Source organism: Gracilinanus agilis, chromosome 6, assembly GCF_016433145.1.
Source record: "Gracilinanus agilis isolate LMUSP501 chromosome 6, AgileGrace, whole genome shotgun sequence".
NCBI classification, from domain to species: domain Eukaryota; kingdom Metazoa; phylum Chordata; class Mammalia; order Didelphimorphia; family Didelphidae; genus Gracilinanus; species Gracilinanus agilis.
The window spans coordinates 146,925,272-146,948,861 of NC_058135.1; the positions used below are offsets into that span (position 1 = coordinate 146,925,272).

Sequence of the window (23,590 nt, forward strand, 5' to 3'; positions counted from 1 at the left end):
AGAGAGAGAGAGAGAGAGAGAGAGAGAGAGAGAGAGAGAGAGAGAGAGAGAGAGAGAGAGAGAGAGAAATATTCAGATGACATTTTGAAGAATTATAGACAAATATTCCAACTATTTTGAAGGTGTGAGCCCTGTTGAGGAGTATAGTATAGGATTTTGTGTAATAAGAAGTAAGAGAAATAAGATGTTTTTCGTTTTGAGATAATGTGAGTGTCAATTTGTGTCTGTAAGGATGCTGGGGTGGATTTTGATAGTTTCAGGGGTTTGTGAGGAGGAGAGAGGGGAAAGTGTTACCCGCTATAACATTCCTAGACTTTCTCTTTCAAACTTCACAACACAATGTTTTTGTACCCTACCTAGGTATTTAGAATACATTTTTTTTATGCTTGGTCTTTTAAAAAAACTATATAAAAGCATTCTTTCCTTAGTTATTTCCTTTTGACTTTTAAGGAAGCAACCCAGGGAGCGATTGGAAAAAAAGTACCATGTTGTATAGTATATTGTTTCTGCAGTGAGAGAGTTGGGGTAGGCTTAGCAAAAGTACCAAACCTAAAAAAATATCAGGAATAGCTAGGAGACTGATGAGTATAGTAATTATGGTGAGACTGTATAATTGAGATGAAAAATGGAGATAAAGATCATTCATTTGATAAATATTCAATATTAATATACAGCATATATATGTGCACATATATACATACATATACTTTATTTTCAAGGAGCTTTCAGTCTAATGAGGTAGACTATGGACACTTTCTTGATCTGTAGATTAGGGAGGTTAGATTAGTTATCTCTTAAGGTTTCTTCTACTTTAAATCCTAAATAAATTGAGTTATAAAGGAAAAAGATAAATCAGTCCAATCATAGGTCTAAGCAAAGCACAGTTAGAAATTTAAGAAGTAAGAGATTAACCAAACTAAAATATTTCTGGAACACACACTGAGAGCATGGTACTAGGTGCTGTAACAAAAAATGGCTCATTGAATTTATGGTCTACTAGGATAAGACACATATGCAGATAAATATGATATGAAATATTATAATTATATCATAGGTGCTTTGGTTATTGTTGATCATTTATTTTCAGTCATATCTGACTCTTCCTCCTCCCATTTGGGGTTTTCTTGGCAAAGATATTGGAGTGGTTTGCCATTTCTTTCTCCAACTCATTTTCCAGATGACAAAGTGAGAAAAGAGTTAAGTGACTTGCTCAGGGTCACACAGCTAGAAAATCTCTGAGGCCAGATTTGAACTCAGGAAGAGAAGTCTTTCTGACTTACAGCCCATCACTGTTCACTGCACCTCCCAGCTGCTCCAAGATATGAAGACACCGAACAACTATAAAATATCCCCACTCTTGAAAGAGAAGCTGAGTTGCTTGCGGGTTATGGACAGAAAGGCCCTCCCTTCGTCATTACCCTCTCCTCCTAACTCTTTAAAGGCTATATCTTGATAGTTGATGTCAATGCACAGTGGAAGTGATGTTGCAGTTGCCAGCATTGAGATCACAGGAATATGAACTCTTACATCTGCAAATATGTTGCCAATTTAGGCCATACTAACCTAAGGGACATACTGCAGAGAAGGAGGAAAGGTAATAAAGGGCTGCTACTAGCAAAAGTTTATTACAGAGTTGCAAAGCAGTGCTATATAAATTTGAGGGGAAAAGGTCATTCATTACCATGTTAAAAGGGAAGGCTTAAATGGAGACAGTAGCATTTGAATTGGGCTTGTAAGGATGGGCAGAAATTCAGCGGGTAAAGAGAGATAGAGAGGAAATTTCAGGCAGAGAGAATATTGTAAGCAAAGTATGGGAGACAGGCAGATGACATTTTGGAAAGAAAAAAATTAATTTTTCCAGAGTTATATGATGTATAACTAAAGTGTTAGATTTGATGCTGGATTGTTGATTGCTGATCAGAAGAATTTTAATTTTACTTCATTCAGCAAAAATTTATTAAATGTCTATACTGTGCAAAGTATTATGCCAGATTTTGGAGACATAAAGAGAAAAGTAAAATAATTCCTTCCCTCGAGACTTTCATTCTTCTAGGTATAGGTACAAATATTAAGAACAAAGATAAATCAACATATAGACAAAGACAGCTCAAAATAATTTTTTGTGGCATGGGAAGACACAAGTAAATGGGCAAGAAATAAATGTAAAACTTAAATTCCTGCATCTCTTCTTTATTTAAAATTTTGTTGGACTGACCTAGTATATCAGATATCATATTTTTCATTTGGCTCCATTCTCAATCTGTTTTAGTTGTTAACTAGGAAAAATATAGAACCACTAAAATGGTAAGAAAAAGCAAATCTTTAATCAGGTAAGAGTCAAGCTTGTAATATTCGACCGCCACACAGAGTCAAGCACTGAACACCACACAGAGCCAAGGCTCTGGGACTCTGGCAACATTGTCTCTGAGAGAATGCACTGTCAAAGATGATTCACCAGAGTAACAGAACTTGGGGATCATAAATATCTTTTGGGGAGGGGAACAAAGGGCAGGGAAGAAAGATTGACTGGCTCTACATTGGAGACAAGGAAAGGAGGCACCCGGAGTTTGACTGATAGGAAGAGCCTGATGCTTTATACTAGCTACAAAAAGGTGTTTCTAGCTGGAGGCTGGATAGCAGGGTTAAGGTTGATAAACTTTTAAAACAAAACAAGGATACCTAAGGCATGATTGACTACTAATCTTATCTAAACTGGAATCATATAAGTACCTCAAAGTCAATTGTTCAGTTCGTGGTTAGGGTCAATCGATTACTCCTGTCAGTCTGGGGCTTCCTTCTAGGACAAGGGGCAAACTTGGGTTTTCCAGAAATAAAGTTGACAAGTGGTTTATCTTTATGTTTCTCATAACATTCTATTTTTTACCTAAGAAGCCATAACTATAGACATAAATCTTTTAGTGTATGTGGTGATTATCTTGCAGGTGTTTTTAAAGGGAAGATCAAGAGGTTTCGCCATGCCAAGGCAGTGGTTAGGGAACAAGTAGGTAGGTTAGGGAAGAAGCTAGTGCTTTTAGTATTTAGTAAAACTTCTAAGTGTTTTCGCTAGAGTAGAGCATAAAAGGAGCTGACCTTATTTCCCCAAAGGAACTTGACAGGTGATCAAGTTGATTGTGAGAAACAGACTTTGATTTCCAACATCTTGTTCTGCACTGAATGAATGAAAAAGAGACAGCCAGAAACATTTGTATACATTGTAATGAAGCTGACTTTTCTGAAGTGTTTTCCTTTAATCAGATGGATATGTTCAGAAAACCTAACATATTTCTATAAGAAAGTATTTTGCACTATTAACCTCTTTTTCTTATCTACTAATATCGTGTGTAGTATATGGTCTTTGGATCGTATAATGATTATGGAAATCAAGAAGTAAATTAGATATTAAAGAAAAAGAATGTTTGTTTTGAATGGTATTGCACAAAAAGTATACCTTGTAATTTGTAATAGTTCTAATCTAATCTGATTATATAAATGGACACTTGTTTGACTGTATTTTATTTCAAAAATAAAATTTTTATTGTAGTTTTATTGATTTGTTTTTACATCACCTTCATTTCCAAATATATTTCTCTTTTCTTACTAACCTGTCCCTCGGATACCCAGATTTTTAAAAAAGAGGAAAAGCAGTTTGGCAAAACCAATCAATACAGGAAATATCTGACAGCATATACATTATTCCATATCCATAGTTTGAAATGCATTTTCTCAGCTTTTCTCCAGGGTCATTTGGTTATTTTAGTGATGCAGTATTTAATTTGTATTTCAAAAATAGATGTCTTAAAAATGTACAGAATGTATCTGATGATTACAAAAGGCATTTGACTTGATTAAAGCAAAATGTAGTTTTAAAATCTTTCAACAAGGAATCTCTTGCATTTGATAAGATCATATAGAATTCCTTTAGAAATTCATTTCCAGAGATAACAGTTAGGACATTCTAATTACTAATGTAAAGTGAGCGATAAAACAATAAGATACATTTGTATGAGGCATTTTTCACTGGCATGGATATTGTCCTATGCTAAGTCCAAATGGAAGACAATTTCCATATAGGTAATAAGATCTTTAAACTGCTCCTATTTGTTAATGACACTGGTAATTGTATGAAGCCCCAGATGATTTTAGGGTATCCTTAATGAAATCCCTAGTGATTCAGGGATAGGTAACAATATACATTGGAAGAATCATATATAAAATGTATTTATCCAGATCATGGAATCCAGTGTGTTGGACGTTCCATTGAGTTGGTACATTGGCTCATATATCATGGACAGGCTCTATAGGTGGACTGTGACCTGTGCCTAAAATAGAATAGGAAGAAGAGAGTTGACTGAATTGCATTTGGATAATAACTCAGTCTTTTTAATAATCCTAAATTGCTTTCTGATATATAGCCCACTTATTCCATAATACCCTTTCTCCCAATGATGCTCAATATACATTCTAGAATGATAACAGAATCAAACTTGTTGGGGACCCAGAGAATAATGGAGAGACTCAGAGAGTGAGAGTAGGCTATAGCTTTTTATTTTATTTCCAACAGTGAATGACCTGTGCTCAAGACATAGCTTAAAAAATACCACCAGGATATATATCATAAAGAAAATAAGTCATATCGTTCACAAGAGGTAATATATTTGTACTCACCAAATGTAAAAAGGCTTAGGAAAATCTAGCGTATTAGATGTTATCTAAGCGATCAATTTATGGTAATATATTGGCAAAAATTGTACAGTTATGGGGCAGCTGGGTAGCTCAATGGACTGAGAGTCAGACCTAGAGACAGGAGGTCCTAGGTTCAAATCCAGCCTCAGACACTTTCCAGCTGTGTGACCCTGGGCAAGTCACTTGACCCCCATTGCCCACCCTTACCACTCTTAGGAAAAAAAAATTGTACAAGAGATGAATGACTTGTATTCTGCACCAATAACAGGAAAACACATTGAAGACCTCAGATGCACTGAAATATAAGTAGTAGTACAGAAGATATAAGCAAGGAGAGATAATGGAGGTTGGAAAAAAAAATCATGTTCTGTAAGAAAGCATCTGGAGTGCTGAAGTTCAAAGTGAGCTAAATTGGACTTTGAATCCCTTAAGCAACAAAAGGACTATGTATGAAAAGGATCAAAAAGAGGATAGGGTTCTTTGGGGTAGATAAGATAATGGAACAATAGAAAGAAGGCAAAATACATAGCCTTTAGTTTGCCAAAGAAACAATGGACAAAAATAGAAAAAAATTAAAATGCAAGATATATAAGGAGATAATGAGAGCCTATCTAGGAGCACTTGAGTTGATACTACCTTGTTCAGGCAAAAATCATTGTGGAATGCTGTATGAATTGGAAAATATGATTATGAATCTACGGTTGGTATTATTTTGAAATTCAAATAAGAGGATAAGTAACACAAATAAAAAAAAAGGAAAATGTTCAGTTTTTCAAAGAAGGAAAACTAATGAAGTCTTCAAAATATAGCTTAACTTTGATTAATCGCAAAATTCTAGGAAAAATTGTTAAAGCTGTGGTTATTGTGTTCTAGAAAGGGCAGGAGTGATAGCATCATTTCAAGAATTGGTCATGCCAGATTGACTTTGTAAAAATAAGATCCTTAGATCAGAAGACTGCCACGTATATAATTTATAGTTTACCCTCCCCCATTTCTCTCTTATAACTCATTTAACTTTTCCTTTAAGAATTTGGATGCTATATCATTTGTTGCCCGTATATTTAATATTTAAATTACTTCATTGTCTGTGAACCTTTTAGCAAAATGTTATTTCCCTGATTACCTTTTTAAATTGGGTCCATTTATGTTTTTTCAGTGTCTGAGGTTGTGATTTTTACCCTTTTTTTTTTAACCTCAGCAGAAACATAATAGATTCTGCTCTAGCCCCTTATTTTAATTCTGTGTGTGTCTCTGTTTCAGATGTGTTTCTTGTAAATAACAAATTGTTGGATTCTAGTTTTTAATCTATTCTGCTATTACTTCTGTTTTATAGGTGAATTCATCCCATTCACATTCATAGAATTACTAAGTATTCATTTCCCTCTATCTTATTTTCTTCTGTTTATCCTTTTCTTTCTTTATTTTTAGCATGCCTCTCCTCAAAAGTCTCTTTTGCTTCTGACCACTGCCTCCCTTAATATTTTGTTTATACCCTACTCTTCTCCCATTCACCTCCTATTTAGCTGTTGGATAAAATAGATTCTGCTATCCAACAGAGTATGTATATATGTGTGTGTATATATATTTATACACACACACAATGCACACACACACACACACACACACACATATGAGCCAGTCCTCAACTTTTGTCTGTGTAAATTCCTAAAAAATGGGAACAAAGTAAAAAATGCACATGCTTATACTTTAAAACTATGGGAAATAGAGGGGTAAGTTCATGCAAACACCACCAACTTTAATCTATTACTAGAGATTGTAGAAAATATACTTTTCTGCATATAATTCTTTTTAACAAACATTAATTCTGATAATATATACTTTTCCTAACACTAACAATGAATAACCCATAAAATTAAATACACTAAATAAAATTATGTACAAATCATTTTTTCCATTAATAATTCCCTATAATTCTATGACCGTGCTATTATTTCCATTAAAAAACACCATTGACTTCAGACAATTTTCACTTTTCATAACACATGAAATCTACAGTACTGTAAATAATTTTTAACAGAAAAAAATTCTTAAAACACTTTTAAACCAGGATCTTGTTTTTCACTGTATCAGATGGCAGCCTGGGATTTCACTATGTCAGATGACAGCCTGGGAGACCTGTACTATACACCATGTTGTAGTAAACCTCTTTACCTTGCCTTCTCTTTAAAAACCAAGGGAGATGTTGCTGGGAATTTAGTTACTACTGTCCGAAGATGCTAAGACTGATGAGGTCTTGACATCATCTCTCATATTGTTCTTTACAGCTGGTGGATGGAGTTGGAGATCATGAAGGATATACCAGCTTGAAGTAATGTATCCTAGTAGAATACTAACTTCTTCACAAACTTGGCATCATACCTTCATTTTTTTCTCAATTGAGCATGGCCATGAGTAAAAATGAGGTTATTATTAAAACCACATGAATGCTTGAAGTTACAAAAGTTAAATATGCAAATGTTGAGAACTGACTGTACATTCCTACCTCTTTGAACCAGTTCAGATGAGAGTAAGATTCAAGCATTGCCTTCCCTTTTCACCCTCTACTGTGAAAATTCTTATTTGAGTGCCTTTTTAATGGAAAATAATTTTTCCCATTCTTTCTGTCTTCTTCCTTCTCTCAGAGCATCTCTCTTCCTCACTATTCATTTTGAAAAGATTATCCCAACATAATTGACTCATACCCATGCCCTCTGTTTATATAGATTTCTATAGCTGTTCTAATAATGATAAATTTCTTAGTTTCAAGTATCAAAAAAGTAAGAAAAAAGAGTTTCAGGGATCATCTACCATATAATAATATAAATAATCTAACCTTATTAAGTCTTTTATGTTGACCTTTTCTTGTTTCTTTTAATCTTGTTTTTGAATGTCAGATTTTCTGTTTCACTTTAGTCTTTTCATCATGAATGCTTGAAAATCCTCTCTTTCATTAAATATCTATCTCCCCTAACCCCAAAGAATTATACTTAATTTTTCTGGGGAGGCTATTCTTGGTTATAATCCTAGCTCCCTTGCCTTCTAGAATATCATATATTCCAAGCACTCTGTTCCTTTCACATGGTAGCTGCCAATTCTTATATGATCTTGACTGTGGTTCAGTGATATTTAAATGGTTTCTTTCTTATTGCTTTTCATATATTCTTAAACTGGGAGCTCTTGAATTTGACTATAATATCCTTGGGAGTTTTCATCTTGTGATCTCTTTCAATGATTTGTAGATTCATTTCTATTTTGACCAAATTCTAAGATATTCAGGCAGTTTTCTTTGATACCTTCCTGCAAGATGATGTCTAGGCTCTTTTTTTTTTAACCATGGCTTTCAAGTAGTCAAATAATTTGTAAATGATATCTCCTTGGTCTATTTTCCAGACCAATTATTTTTCCGATGAGACATTCACATTTTCTTTTCTTGTCCAGTCTTTTGACTTTCTTTTATAGTTTCTTAATGTCTCATAGAGCATTAATTTCTACTTGCCCAATTCTAATTTTTAAAGAATTATTTTCTTCAGCGAGCATTTGTACTTTCCCCATTTGTACTAGTTTTGTTTTTTTAACTAGTTATTTTCATTAGCAAAGATTTTTACTCCTTTTATCTTTTGGCCAATTCTGAATTTAAGAAGTTCTTTTCTTCAGCAAAATTTTGTACCTCACTCACCATTTGCTTAATTCTATTTTTCAAGGTGTTATTTTCTTCAATAACTTTTTATTCCCCTTATCAAGCTGTCATTTTTTCTTTTTATAATTTTCTTTGCATTGTTCTCATTTCTCTCCAATTTTTCCTTGTTTCTTATTTGAATTTTAAAATCCTTCTAAAATTCTTTTAAAACAACTTTCTTTTGTACTTCTAAGGATTCTTGTTGAGCTTGTGTCCAATCTTCATTTTTCTTAGAGATTCTGTAAATATTTTCATGTTTTTGTCTTGAATTTTTCTGTCACCATAGTTGTTTCTTATGGTCAGGAGTATTTTGTTGTTTGCTTATTTTTCCAGCTTAATTCATAAAAATTTATTTGTTCATTGATTACATTAAGATTCCTAGATATCTCAGCTCTTCCCCTCCATTTCCTACACCATAGGAGGTATCATCCAACAACAACAAAAAGTATGCATAAATTATATCTTTCATGTTTTTATTCATCAGTTCCTTCCCTAGACGTAGACATTCACAAGTTGTTCTCCAAATATTAATTCTGTAGCTCTACGTAATATTCTCTTTGTCCTACTCTTTTCGCTCTTCATTATTTCACATAATCTTTTCAATTTTTGAAAAAATTAACCCGCTCATCATTTCTTATGGCTCAGTGGCATTCCATCAAATCATATATTGCAACTTGTTTAGTCATTTCACAATTGATGGTTTCCCCTCAATTTCCAGTTATTCTCCCCACAAAGAGAGCTGATGTAAACATTTTGGAACATATAAGTTCTTTAGTCCTGTCCTTGGGAAACAGACCCAACTATGTAGACACAGGTTTATAACTCTTCTAGCCATATTTCCAAATTGTTTTCTTAAATAGTTGGATCAGTTTGCATTTCTACCAACAATATATTAGTGTCCCCATTTTTCCACATCTTCTCCAACATTTATCATTTTGGCCTTTTATAATTTTAGCCAATCTGATAGGTGTGAGATGATATCTGTCCAGCTTATTTCTTGAATTTGAACTTTATGTTAGAACTGGGTCTGCTTAACTTTGGGATTGGGGAGTCACTGTCCCAACTATCAAGCTATTTTGCCCTACTGTTTTCACAACTATTTCTGGAGGTCTATAAATTTTAGATGCTTCCAAGGTGGTGTGATCCAGGGATACATGTGATCTGCTCTTATGATCTGTGTTCTGATTTTACTCAGGAGGGGCTCCTCCTACCTTGCAACTTTAAGGACAAGCATTTCTTTCTCCCCCTATACCAGGAACCAGGGTTATTGGTTACTTGAGACCATAAGCACTTACCCTCCACTCTACCCTGAAATTGAAACTAGAAACTAGGACTCCTATTCTTTTCATACAGGAACTAGGTAATTGGCAATAGAGTTACTAAGATGCAGTGCTTGTACAAGGGCCCCTGTCATCTGTTTCTGATCAGCTGTCCAATTCTTTTAAACTTTCTGCATTCTCCTACTGCTTCATCTACATCTGGTGCTCCACCATATTATGCTCAGGACCAATCCCCACCTCAGTATCACAATTTTCCTAATATCTTAAGTTGCTTTAAGCTTGAAAAAATCCCACCCTGACCTTTTATTGGCTTTGCTACTCCATAATTTGATTTGATTCTTCATTTTGAAGTTGTTTGGAAAGGGAATATTGGGAGAGTTTGACTAGAATGCTCCTTTAACTCTGCTATTTTAGCTTCAGAACCAGGGAACAAGATTTATTCCCCTTATTTGTTGGGGTTTTTTTTTCCTCACCTTTTGAAGGAAAAATTATTGCCAAGGCAAGTTTCAGGGAATTATTAGGTACTTTGTTTTTGGCAGAGAGCTCCTAAAAATGTTTAGATAATTGAAGTCTTCATTACTACTGTTATCATACCCCTCTTCCAGGTTTGTGATCTCTTTCCTAAACTTTATATCACTTTTTTTCTGACTGTCCTAGTAATTTGTAGCATATTCTACTTACAAAATGTATTTGTTTTTCCCATCATATTCTTTGCTTTTCTTCCTTAGTATACCTTAATATACAGTGCTACTTCCTTATTATCTTTCTTTTGAAAGTGTACGTATTCTAAGCCATTGTCCAGTTATGGGTTTATCCCACCAAGTTTTGTTGGTACCTACACAGTCAAATTTTCCTCCTTTCACATTAGAACCTCTAGTTCATCTTGCTTGTTGCCTAAACTTTGGGCATTTGTTTTTAGACATTTGAAGTTATGTATTTTATTACAGGATCCTTTCTTAGGTTTTGTCTCCTGTGAATTTCTGATGATTTCATCTGCTGTTCTTTCTTCATCATAGCTATTCTCTATTGTTTCTAGTTTGGGATATACATAGTCAATCTGGCAATCTTTTCCCTACTTTCTTCTTTTTTGTTTTAATTCATTTTGATTAAATTTGAAGGATACCTGCAAATACATATTTACTTGCCTTTGTCAGATGTACTCCATCACTGATTAGAAATCTGTAATCCTTGTTTTCAAGCTATGGCTCAGAAGTTCAAATTCCATTTTTAGCTATTACTTTCTTTTTGTTTAGATACTACCAGCTTTTTTTTCCTCAAATAATTTTTCTCTTCTTTATCCTATTTCTTTAAAGAGTAGCTGTGAAGAAAACATCATCTAAAGGCCTTTGGTGTGTTGGGTTTTTTTCCCCTCAAGATGTTATAATCATTGATAACATTTTTTAATTTTCTTTATAGCTATGTAATTTTCCCCACATGATTCCCAGAGGTTTGCTATTAACATTTTTATCATGGACTTGGAATGCAGCATACCTCTCTATTTTTATCAGATTGATATATTGCTACTGCAGGACCTCTAAATAGGGAATTACCAATTGTTATGACTCTTCTCTTTTTTCTTCTAGCCTTTAAAAGATAATCTCTCATCTGAAAGCTCATGGGGCTCTATCATATCATTCTATGTGGTTCAGACTCAAGGGTGAAAGAAGAGAAGTTAGTTATTGTGAGTTGGGTGAGTGGATGAAGGTTGAAGATACCTTCTTGAAGGAAAATGGTGTCAAGATCTTGAGTGGTAGGTAGGATTTTGGTTAGGCAAAGAAGAAAAAGGAAGGATTTCCAGTTAGGAATAAAAGTGTGAGCCAAAGCATGGAGGCAGGTATGGGCACCATGTATGTAGAGGACATTTCCCACCAGCTGTATTCCTTAAACTGGACTCTACCATGATTATGGCCCAGGAAATCTCATCACCAAGAAACTCATTATCCTTTAAGATTGCTTCAGCTTTAATACTTACACTTCATCAGCACTATCAGTACCCTTTGCATCTTTGATTGGAAGGCTGAGTAAAGAACTCCTCCCAAAGTCTCAATTAAAAGGGAGTTCCAAGGCAGCCAAGTCTTCATTTCCCCCTAGCTGCACTCCTTGAATTTTAAGATCTCAGGCCCTGTACTGAGTACTTTCATCTATTTCCTCCTTTCAGCATACTTTTATATATTATTTTCTCTAATTAGATTTTAAGTTTCTTAAGGGCAGGGACTGCCTTTTTTTTTTTTTTTTTAATTTGTATCTCCAGTACTCAGCACGGTGCCTGGTACATAGTAGGTACTTAATAAATGCTTATTGACTAATTGACTAAGATCAGCCTGGCCTCAAGATTGTTAAATCTAAACTACAGCTAAATCTGATAGTGGCTAGGCAGCTCATATATGTTCTAGTGGTCTACCACTCATTAGGCCTCCTTTGGATTTCCTTCTACATCCATCTTATTGGTAGAATGGTAGTAATTTGCCTTGTCAGTTCTCTACTTGCTTCAATGATTTTGCATATCTGTTTATAGAGATTAATTTTCAATGACATTAAAAACATTGCTGTAGTATTGATGAAGTTTTATGTCACTGTCTCATCATGGTGTTGAGGTGCTCCTGTGTTCTCAAAGGCCAAATCAGCAGAGGTTAAGTTCTGGTTTAGGGACCAGCAAAATTTAGTCTTTTGAAGACAAGTGTAGCTAATTTCAGAGAGGCCCTTGAATGGAGAGCTGGACACCGGGTGGTGATATTTTTTGGTCATATCTTATTTTAAGATTTTTGGGCATGGATTTTGATTGTCCAGGGGTATTATAACATTCTTATGGATATAGGCAAGCCCTTTTAACATTTTATCCAACTGTGTTTTCATAGAACCAATTAATAATATGACATGTGGTGTATCTTTGTTATATTTTTTCCTTCCTTTGGAGCAGCTGGCTTTGTGTTTAGTAGAGAGGGGGATAGAATCCTGTGAATCATGCTTATGGAAATACTGATTTTTCCTTGGAAATGAAAGAACACTTTAAAAATATAATTTGTAAAGGTAAAATAATTCTCTATAATCATACATTGTTTTTGTGCAAGTGGTTAGGGCTAGTTTCAAGTGAAAGTAAACTTTTCATTAAAACTAGGCCTTTCAGAAGCATCATATGAAACTGAATAGGAACTTCTACATGGTATTCCCTCTAGAAAGAAAGTCAGCCTAAGGCATATGTATAATATGGCCCTTCTAAAAAGTAATATAGTAATCTAGTACCAAGAGGACTTTTTATGAGCAAATAGCTACTACAAGACGGTTCCAGAACATAAACTGAAGGCAACATTTTGGTTATCACATTTATTAGCATTTAATACTATCCTAATCAGGCAGTCAACAAGCATTTTATTAAGCACTCTTTAGTATGTGCAAGAGACTGTGCCAAGCATTAGGAATATAAAGAAAAACCTGTTCCGGAGGAGTTCACATTCTAATGGAGGGAATATTGAATGTTCTATTAAACATACTTGGAAGTGATAAAACTACATTTCTTCTTAAATATTCAGTACTTTTATTATCCAAACTTTGAATAACTCTAACTTTAAATTTGTAATATTTTTGCTATAGTGAAAGCTAAATAAGCACTAGGAGAAGGAATGTAACAAGACTAGAGCAGTGACCTGAGTAAGGTAGGATTAATCAGCAAAAATTTGCTAAAGGAGTTGTTTTGAGCTGTATCTTAAAGGAGGATGAGAGATATGGGATTTGATTATGAAAAGAGAAAAAGTCATAGAGAAAGAAAATACCTAGAGATATATGGGGCAATAGTGTGACTGGAATATAGAGGCCTTTTTTTCTTTTTCTTTTTTTTTTTTGAACCCTACCTTCTGTCTTAGAATCAGTATTAAGTACTGATTCTTAGGCAGAAGAGCAGTAAAGGCAGACAATTCATATCACTTCCCCAGAGTGACACTAGGTATCTAAAGCCAGATTTAAATCTCAGGCCTCCCATCTGTAGGCTTTTTCAATGTATATCATTTTAGTCATATTCATGCTATTTTTTTCAGTCTTATATTAAAAATGAAATAAATATCAACCTGAATGGTTTCAAAGTGAGTATCATTAGTAAAGATAGAACTGAAAAACCAAACCTTATTAAGGTAGTAATGCTAATGAAACAATGGAGATTCTATACTGAAAGAAAAAATAATCATGTGGGCATAAAAATACTCAATTATATAGGGGACACACCGTGAATTATAAGTTCATTTACCTTAAGACAAATAATTTTAAGAAAATTGATGTCATAACTTTTTTGATAAGTCATCAGTGCTTAGAAAAAAAAGATGTTGTTGAAATATGAAAGACATAATTAATAAAATATCATAAGAAAGATATTGCTAAATGTTAATGGTTTTGAGAGGAGAGATAGAAATAATCAAATGGGAAATTAGAATAATTTCCTGGAGGAAATAAGCTGATTAGGCTTTGAAGGATGCATCCTCCTTCTCCTTTTGGAGATGTAGTGGAAAAAGTATAACCAGGTAAAGGGAACAAAGATTGGCATGAGTTGTATTTGAGAGAACAGGTTCTCACTTGATTGGCATATAGAATACATGATTGAGAAAGATAGAGGATAAGGATGGAAGATGAGTTGGTAGTTTATTGTAGGAGGAATTTAATGCCAGGTCAATTACTTAGAATTTTCTTTGGAGGCAATGAGGATTTGTTGCAAAGTTTTGAGCAAGGAATTGACATGACTGAGAATCTCAAATAGGGAACCATACACAAAGTATTTTGACTTTTAGAGAGATGTAAAGAAGTGTTTGACATTAGTGTTTCTTAAGAAGTTTTTTTTTTCAGTTGAAAGACAATTGCCTTTAACCTTATGGACTTGCTAAGTTAGTATGTATATTCTGTGATTCTTTTTAGTCCAGTTATTTGAGATAATAAACACCTTTTTCTGAGGTTTCTACATTGTTCTATTTAAGAACTTTCCTTTAAACATTGCCATTTTCCTTAGGATTAGTTACATATAAAAAAGTGTGTTTAATTTATAGCATCAGAGCTTTTTAAGCAATGAGAGATCATGGCATCATAGAATTAGAACTGAAGAGAAGCCATCTAATCCAGCCCCTTGTTTTAGAGTGGAGAACATTGAAACCTATTAACAGTTTGCAAATAACATTGTTAAAACTTTACAGCTCTTATTAGTGCATTCATATGAAATTTATTCTTTTCATATCACCATAAAATTTAACTTCCTATTTTAGAAATTCTATTCATATTAAGAGATGAAATGGAAATAGATTTAAAACATTCTGCTTAAAATAGCCACCAATCAAAAAATTACAGCAGTTATCTAGCAGTAATCTGCAGACTATAAACTTGGAGTCAAAGGTCTGCCTATATAATCAAGTTAGTACTAAAGGTACAAATATGTAACAAAACATGTTGAAGAAATACAGGTGTTTTCAACTTGGCTCAGTAGTCAGACTGTAATTTTTGTTTTTCCCTAATGAATTTATCTTTCCACCGTAATATGCATAAGTTTAAAAGTAGGTGTGTAAGCAGGCTAGAAAAGGCCTTAGCTGGAGGTCATGGACGTTCTGAATGGAATGCAGGGGAAGGAGGAAGTGGCTTGTGCCTGAGAGAGACTCTGTGGGGATTGGGACAAAAAACTGTGGCTGACCCTGGGAGTTCTCAGAGCTAGGGGAGTTGTATCCAGATTCCCTGGGATCCTAGAGAGTGGTGAAGGCTTATGGCAGAGGACATCAAACCTGCAGAGTAGCACCAACACTAAGTGTTTGACAGATGTGATCAGGAATACAGAACCAGAACCTCTGAAACTAAAGACTGAATATCGCTTAGCGTTGGATAAGCTGAAAGAAGCCATTCTATCTGCACCTGCGTTAGGAATCCCAGACTATGAGAAACCTTTTCAGCTGTTTGTCAATGAAACAGAAGGTATAGCTTCTGGTGTGTTGACACAGACTTTAGGACAAAGTTATCATCCAATTAGGTATTACAGCTGTCAATTAGATCCAATAGCTGCAGGGACAGTACCCTGCCTAAGGAGGGTAGCAGCAGCAGCAGCTGTATTAGTCCAGAAGTCAGCTGATCTAGTTTTGGGATGTCCTTTAACGGTCTATTGTTCACATCAGATAGAAGCACTAATGAGGAAGTTTCGTACTCAAGCATATTCAGACCAACGAATAGCTAAGTATGAAATTATTCTGTTGGGTAGTGAGAACATCCAGTTGAAGAGATGTAGCATACTTAATCCACCTACTCTTCCTTCCTGATTTACCTAAGAACGGTGAGCCATTGCATTGATGTGTTGTGGTAGTAGATCTTGTGGATATGCCTAGGATGGATTTAAAAGACACTCCACTCAAGAATCCAGACTTGGTGTTATTCACGGATGGATCATCATATTTTTGTAATGGAATCAGATGTACTGGTGCTGCAGTTGTCACAGCATTTGAGACACTGTGGTATGGCTCATTACCTAGTAATCTTAATGCTCAGGTTGCAGAATTAGTGGCATTGAAGCAAACCTGTCTTCTAGCTGAAGGTAAAAGTGTAAATATTTACACAGATTCTTGATATGCATTTTCTGTTTGCCATGCAATAGGAATAATTTGGGAACAATGAGGTTTTAATACTGCTTCGGGAAAACCAATAGCTCATGCAGGAATAATAACTGAGTTGTTGGAAGCAATCCAAAAGCCTAAATAGCTGGCAGTAATTCATTGTCGGAGTCATACTCGTGGTAGAGATTCAGTCTCTAAAGGAAATCACAGAGCTGATATCACTGCGAAGTATGCAGCCCAGAATGCTCCAATTTATGTAATGAATTTAACATCTATTGATTCTGATGATCTAGAGAAAGCTTATGTAGACTCAGATATCCAGAAATGGAAGGATAAATTTGGAGCCAGGAAAGAACGTGGGATATAGATTACTAATACAGGAAGACCAAAATGGTAACCATTGTTACCAAAAGATTTTATGCCTATTTGTGTCAAGCCATCCACACAAAAGGTCATTTTGGTACACAAGCTTTTGTGGATTCCATCAAGAGACAATGGGTTGCTCTTGGAATAAGTAGTGTTGCAAATAAGATCTGTAATAATTGTTCAGTCTGCCAAAAGTTCAATCAAAGTGCATTTAGAAAGAAAGGTTTGGTGGTAGGCCTTTAGCATAATATCCATTTGAGAGTTTACAGTTTGATTATATCTGTATGCCTAAAGCTGGAAGATACAAGTATTGTCTTGTGATAGTTGATAGACTAACTAAATGGCCTGAAGTTTTTCCATCAAATACCAACACAGCTAGTTTTGTGGTGAAAGTGTTACTCAAGGAAATTGTGCCTAGATTTGATGTACCTTTAACCATAGATTTGGATAAGGGATCTCATTTCACTCAGAGTATCCTTAGAAGAGTCTATGTGAATCTGGGAATAACACCTAAATATCATGTTCCTTATCACCCACAAAGTTCAGGTCAGGTAGAGCGTATGAATAGGGAACTCAAGACTATGGTTGGAAAACTCTGTGCTGAAACTCATCTCAAATGGCCAGAGATTCTTCCCATAGCTTTGTTTTACCTATGTACGAGGCCAAGGGCGGATCTGCATATATCATTGTATGAGATGCTCTTTGGATATGCTCCACTGCAAGCAAAAACTTTTAAGGCTGTTTATGCATCACACTTAGGAGGTGATTGCCAAATTGCTTCATATTTAAGTGCTTTACAGCAGAGGCTAAGAGAATTACAAGATATGGGAGTATTAATTCAATCTAGTCTATTGGATTATTCTCTTCATAATTTTCAACCAGGTGATATGGTCTATGTGAAAAGTTTTGCCAAAACATCAGCAACAGAACAAAATTGGGTAGGTCCTTATACAGTTGTATTAGTTTCACCATCTTCTGTAAAAGTTTTAGGTAGAAATTCGTGGTATCATTGTTCTCATATTAAATTAGCACATGGTATAGATACTGAAAATGTAGAGATTATTAATAATGAAGAAAAAGAAGAGACTGTGTAATTTGAGATCTTCAGTCAATGAGAGTCTGCAGTCAGAAAGTTCAGTAAAGAGAGGACCATTCCAGTGGAAGAGGATGTTCGGATGGAAGAGGACATGGATGAAGAGGATTCAGGATACAGGATGTATGGATTTTGTATTAAGACTCATGAACTTATGAATTAAACTGATAAAACTTCATTTTCAAGGTTTTTCTTAAAGAAGAGGATTAATCATGGACAATTTGGATTAAATGGTTTGGAAGTATTTTGGGTAATGTAAATAGAATCACTACATACTCATATGCATCCAACATTGCACATAAAACTACCAAGACCTTCACTGGAGAAAAGGAGAAGAGGAAAAACGGAGAGAAGAGAAGATTCCCTTGAGGAATGGAACATCATAAGAAGAAAGGAGATCTGGAGTTTTGGTAGGTATCATGCATCCATCAGTAACATGTTGCAACACAATATAGCAAAGAAACAACATAACAAATCAGATACATATGACACAAACATGTTAGGATACATTGTGTTCCTTATGGAATGAAACAATATATATATATACTAACAAAATTAGAATTAGCTATAGGATAAGTAAGTACTAACAAAGGATAGTTAGTTACTAACACAGATTAGCTAGTTATTTAGGTAGATGTAGCTAGACTAACGTGCTACTATCTTAAGGATAGTTTAGAATAGTTTAGGAATAGTATTAGATTAGATTAGAGGATAAGATAAGGTACTTATGTACATTAAAGTGCAAATACAACAAACATAACAAAACTGCATTACATGAAGAACATATAACACTACAGATCACATATCACAAAATAATGTAAATAGTTGGGTAAATAGTGTGCATATATTGTAAATTGTATTATAGTGTAAGTATTATATATATGTAAAGGGTGTACATATGTATATGTTATATGTATATATGTATATCATATGTGTATATATTATATATTGTATGTATGTATCATATGTATATATGTGTATAACTGTAAATTCTGTGAATACTTTTATATAATTGAATTGCAAACATTTTGATGTAATTTGCATAAGGGGGTTTAATGTTTTGTAATTTTGATGTAAAGACTTATGCAATGTTGTGTTAAAATGTATTTTTCAAAATTGTTTGCATTTATCAGTTGGTAGAATATTTCTGTATTAGAATAGGAATTATGTTTGATGTTTGTTTGAATTTTTTTGTGTTGATATTTCATATTTGCTGTTGATTTTGTTGATTTTGTTGGAAATTTTGCATTGTTACTTGTTGCTTTGTGCTTTGAACTATGTAACTGTTCAATGTATTTATCCCTTTACCTTTCCTTGTTGAAATCCCTAGTGTAGGATAGAGTAGGATAGTGTTAGATAGAATGGAGTACTATAATGTAGGTTGTTTGTTATTTTGGGTTAGAATTTTAGTTTAGTTTGTAGTATACAAATACCAAAATGTTGTTAATTTTGGCTTTGTGCAAAGGGGGGGGGAACTGTAATAGGCATAAGTTTAAAAGTAGATGTGTAAGCGGGCTAGGAAAAGCCTTAGCTAGAGGTCATGGACATTCTGAATGGAATGCAGGGGAAGGAGGAAGTGGCTTGTGCCTGAGAGAGACTCTGGGGATTGGGACAAAAAACTGTGGCTGACCCTGGGAGTTCTCAGAGCTAGGGGAGTTGTATCCAGATTCCCTGGGATCCTAGAGAGTGGTGAAGGCTTATAGCAGAGGACATCAAACCTGCAGAGCAGCACCAAGTAGGGAGTAGTTTGTGATCTGGTGGACAGCATTGCAAACTTTCTCTCCCTACCTGGATACCTTGGATCATCTATTCTGGTGGAATTGACTCCTGGCATCCTGAAACTATCCCTGGATTAGCCATGAGATCCCAAGTAAAGCCATCCTCAGGTCCTTAGCTAAGCTGACCAAACCTGGCTGGAACCAGGGTGGGAGGAACTTTCCCCTTGTGACTCCAGTACTGCTTTCCTTGGGCCCTGTCTTGCTTAGATCTTAGAAGAGTGTAGTTAAGTCCCTTTCCCTTGACCCTGTGGTATGCCCATAGTCTGTTAGTGTAGAAAAACCCTATTCCCATCCTTTACCTTAGTTTGTCCCTGATTAAAATGTGATATTAAACTCTTGCCTTTACTTATCAGCTTCCATAGGCTCTGACTTGTTGATGCTGGATGACAGTTGGAGGCCAATAGCCATTTCTGTTACAGACATCCAAACAGCCGTTATAACCCAGTCTCCCTACTTATTGGGCCCCTTCCTGTCATTCCTGTCTCCCACACACCCACCTGGATCCATATTTACTGTTTAAGGCACCTTTCCCTGGTTTCTCCCTTAACACCACTAATAAGTATAGCATGTGGAAATATTTTCAAAGCATTAATATAATTCAGTTAATTTAGTAAAAAGATTATTATAGTAGGCCAAAAGCAATATTGATAGAAACAAAAATTGAATACCCTTTTATGGCTCTTATTTATCTCACATAAGAAAGAAGTCTGCTAAGAAAACTGATCTTTTTTTTGAAGTGATGAAACAAAGATTTTACTAATTCTCTTTCTTTTTTCATTATCCCTCCACTTCCTAATGGAAACCTCACTTATAAGTACAAATCTTTTGACATGTCTTATTTTTTTTGCCAAAGTCTTACCTAATATCTTTCTCAAAATCACACTGTTAGAAGTGGAGGAAAACCTTAAGCATTTAGTCCACTTCCCTTAATTTTATGAATGAGGAAAAGTGAGGAAGAGTCAGCAGCAACTTTGCTGAAAACTACACAGCAAATTAGTAGTAGAACCTGAATTAAAATCTGGGTCATTTTACCTGTAAGCCCCCATAGTTCAGGATCTTATCATCTCCTAAATAACCTAAGTGGCTTGTTTACCTTCAAGCTATCTCCTTTCTAGACCCTAGTTACCAAAATAGTCTTCCTAATGCATAGATCTGATTGTATCACACTCCTGTTTGAAAACCTTCCATGATCTCTGTTGCCTATAGTTCAAAATACAAACTCTGTAACTTGGAATTTGAGACCCTTCAGAATATGACTCCAATCTACTCTTCTGCCCTATTTTATTTACTTTACTTTGTGTAGTAGGTGTTATTCTTGCTAACCCAAACTGAATAGCTGATATTGTCCTTACTCCACCTACTTCCTACATTCATGCATATTTGAATCTAGGACCTCTCCTCATCAGATCTGACTTTCCATCCACTTAGCCTAGCACTTTTTCTTGAACCCTCTTTTATCTTATCATATTCTAATTTAATGGTGTAAAACTTAAACAAGAATTGGAGCCAGTAATCTGGACATGAGTATATTGATTTAATTTGTAAAATGTTTCATTGTATGTTTATTTGTTAAATATTTCCCAATTACATTTTAATCTGCTTTGGGTTGCACTCTGGAATTCTGTAATTCACATGCAGTCTGTGGGCCATATTTGACACCTGTTTTGTCTTTTAGAATATTTTTCCACATGTCTTTTTACTTAATTAATTTGTAAGAATGGCAAAGACTTGCTTTTCTCCTTGATATTCCTGAAGTTTTAGTGGTGCTTTGTACAGTGTAGACACTTAATAAACGTTTATTGAATGAATATTGGCAATAATTGGTCCACTCTAAGAACATTTACAGGGAAAAAACATTTTAAGCACAATTATCACATTGTTTATCACATGTTTATCACATAGCTTAATCGTCTGTATACTTTTCTTAGAATTCTGATACCTTCTATAAAAAGGCAAATTAATAGTACAATATCTCTCCATAATTAACTATTTCATCTTGAATTATAGCCCTACCTTTTGAAGTAGACACAACTATATTTATTCCCTTGCTTCTTTCACCTAGCTTGATTAAAACTCAGTTAAATGCTCCAGAATATTTGGAGAAAGGGATTCTTTAAAAAATATTTCCCATAGTATAATCTTACCAATGGATCTTCTGATCTGCTAAGAATTGGTTGGTTGCCATCAAAAACTTGAAGGTAGCTTTTAACCATTATCAAACTGTAGAAGCAAGTATAATAAGAAGACTGAGTATTGAAGTTTGTTGAAAGCAGGGGAAATAGTTTGCACAAAGTAGTTTTCCAATGGGATATTTAACTGGCTTGTGTGATTTGAGTATTTTTAAAAAAACATTTTAGTTTGGTTTTTTTCCTGAACCTGTCATTTCATTGTTACAGGAAGCTACAGGTGAAGAGATTCTCTATTAATTCACACCAGCAGTTGCTCTGAAACATAAAGTATTGCATAATTGTCTGGTGAATAATTTAAATCCATAATTTTTATACTATACTGCCTTGAATATAATTTGAGATAAAATGGTCATTTAAAGAATCAAAGGAAACCAAAAGTACTTCCATATATGCTTTACCTTATGATTATACTCTTAATTCTTTTAAGAAAATTGAATAAATTAAGTAATAATCTAATTTTCTTTTTATTCCAGATCAAAGATTAAATGCAGCTCTTAGGAGATATCAAATGGAAAATCTTTCCAAATATTCACTTGAACAGGTATGTGAATTATTTAAAGTATAATAATCTAAGTATATATTACCAGGAGGACAGGTTGCCATGTAATGATTTTTTTGGTCCCAGCAAACTATGAAATGAACACTACCTTAAATATGAAAGAAAAAAAATGTTATTTTAGAAGTCTCCTTAATTTTAATGTACAGGAAATTTAGAGTTTGTTGTTCAGTTGTTTCAGTTGTGTCTAATTCTTTGTGACGCCATTTGGGGTTTTCTTGGCAAAGATACAGGAGTGGTTTGCCATTTCCTTCTCCAGCTCATTTTACAGATGAGGAATCTAAAGCAAATATGCATAAGTAACTTGCCCAGAGTCACATAGTTACTAAATGTCTGAGACTGAATTTGAATTCAGATCTTTTTTACTCCAGTTCTGGAACTCTTTCTACTGCTTCACTTCACTGCCCCACAAGTTTTTAAATTACTCAGTCAAATTCCATCCTTTGAGTCCTAATTCAAGAAACTTATATTATGTAATAATTCAGTTAAAATTAATAAAATTTATATAACTTTTATGCATTAAGTTTTTTCTTTTGGTTTAGATCTATGATTCCAACCTTCTAAAGTACCTAAGATAATGTAACTAAGAACCTTCACCACTGATGACAATTAGCAATTTCATAACTTAGATTCTTTTTTTTCCAATTTTTCATTAAATTCTGGGTAACAATTAACTTATACAAACATGAATATTTCCATGTGAAAAGAAGAAAAGAGAAGTATATATGCAATTATACATTTCTTTTGTGTAAAGCTCATTTATCTTTTAAGTAATATAATAAATTAATATGTTAGTTTCAAAACTGTCCTACTGTTTAAGCTTAGAACCTTAGTATTCATCCTGTATATTCAGTCTATTGCTGAATCTAGTTTCTACTTTCACAATATCTCTTATTTATGTCCACTCTCTCTAATCCCTTAACCACAACCTAGTTTAGGCCCTTATTACCTAGAGTACTATATTACCTGGATTACCTCATCATACAAGACTATTGCCATAGTCTTCTAACTGGTCTGTCTATCTCAAGTCTCTCCCTTTCATACAAATCTTTTCTCATCTCCATTCATTTACCAAGGTGTTTTTCCTAAAGGGTAGCTTTTACTATGTGATTCCCTACCTTGTTCACTGAACTCTGATACCTGTCTATTACTTTCAGGATCAAATATAAAGTTATTTTTGGCATTTACAGTTCTTCATAATTTGCCTTCTTATTACATTTTTAGCTTTCTTATACTTTATTCTCCTCTATATATTCTGTGATCTATATATACTAGTCTACTTGCAGTTACTTGAACAGGATATTCTACCTCCCATCTCCAAGAATTGTAATGACTGTCCTCTATCCTTGTAATCCTGTGATGTCTCACCTCTGCCTCTTATTTTCCTTGGCTTCATTGAAGACTCAACTCAT

The 23,590-nt window shown here is 34.3% G+C and overlaps 1 protein-coding gene across 2 annotated transcripts in view; it reads left to right on the top strand.

Annotated features, from left to right (window-relative positions):
* The window catches only part of SCLT1 (sodium channel and clathrin linker 1), a 213,158-nt gene that overhangs the window by 3,444 nt on the left and 186,124 nt on the right, over positions 1–23,590 (top strand). For both annotated transcript variants that reach the window (XM_044681171.1, XM_044681172.1), the window contains exon 2: positions 22,096–22,163. In XM_044681171.1, coding sequence (XP_044537106.1) covers positions 22,096–22,163 — 68 coding nt within the window. The remainder of the gene's footprint in view (positions 1–22,095; positions 22,164–23,590) is intronic.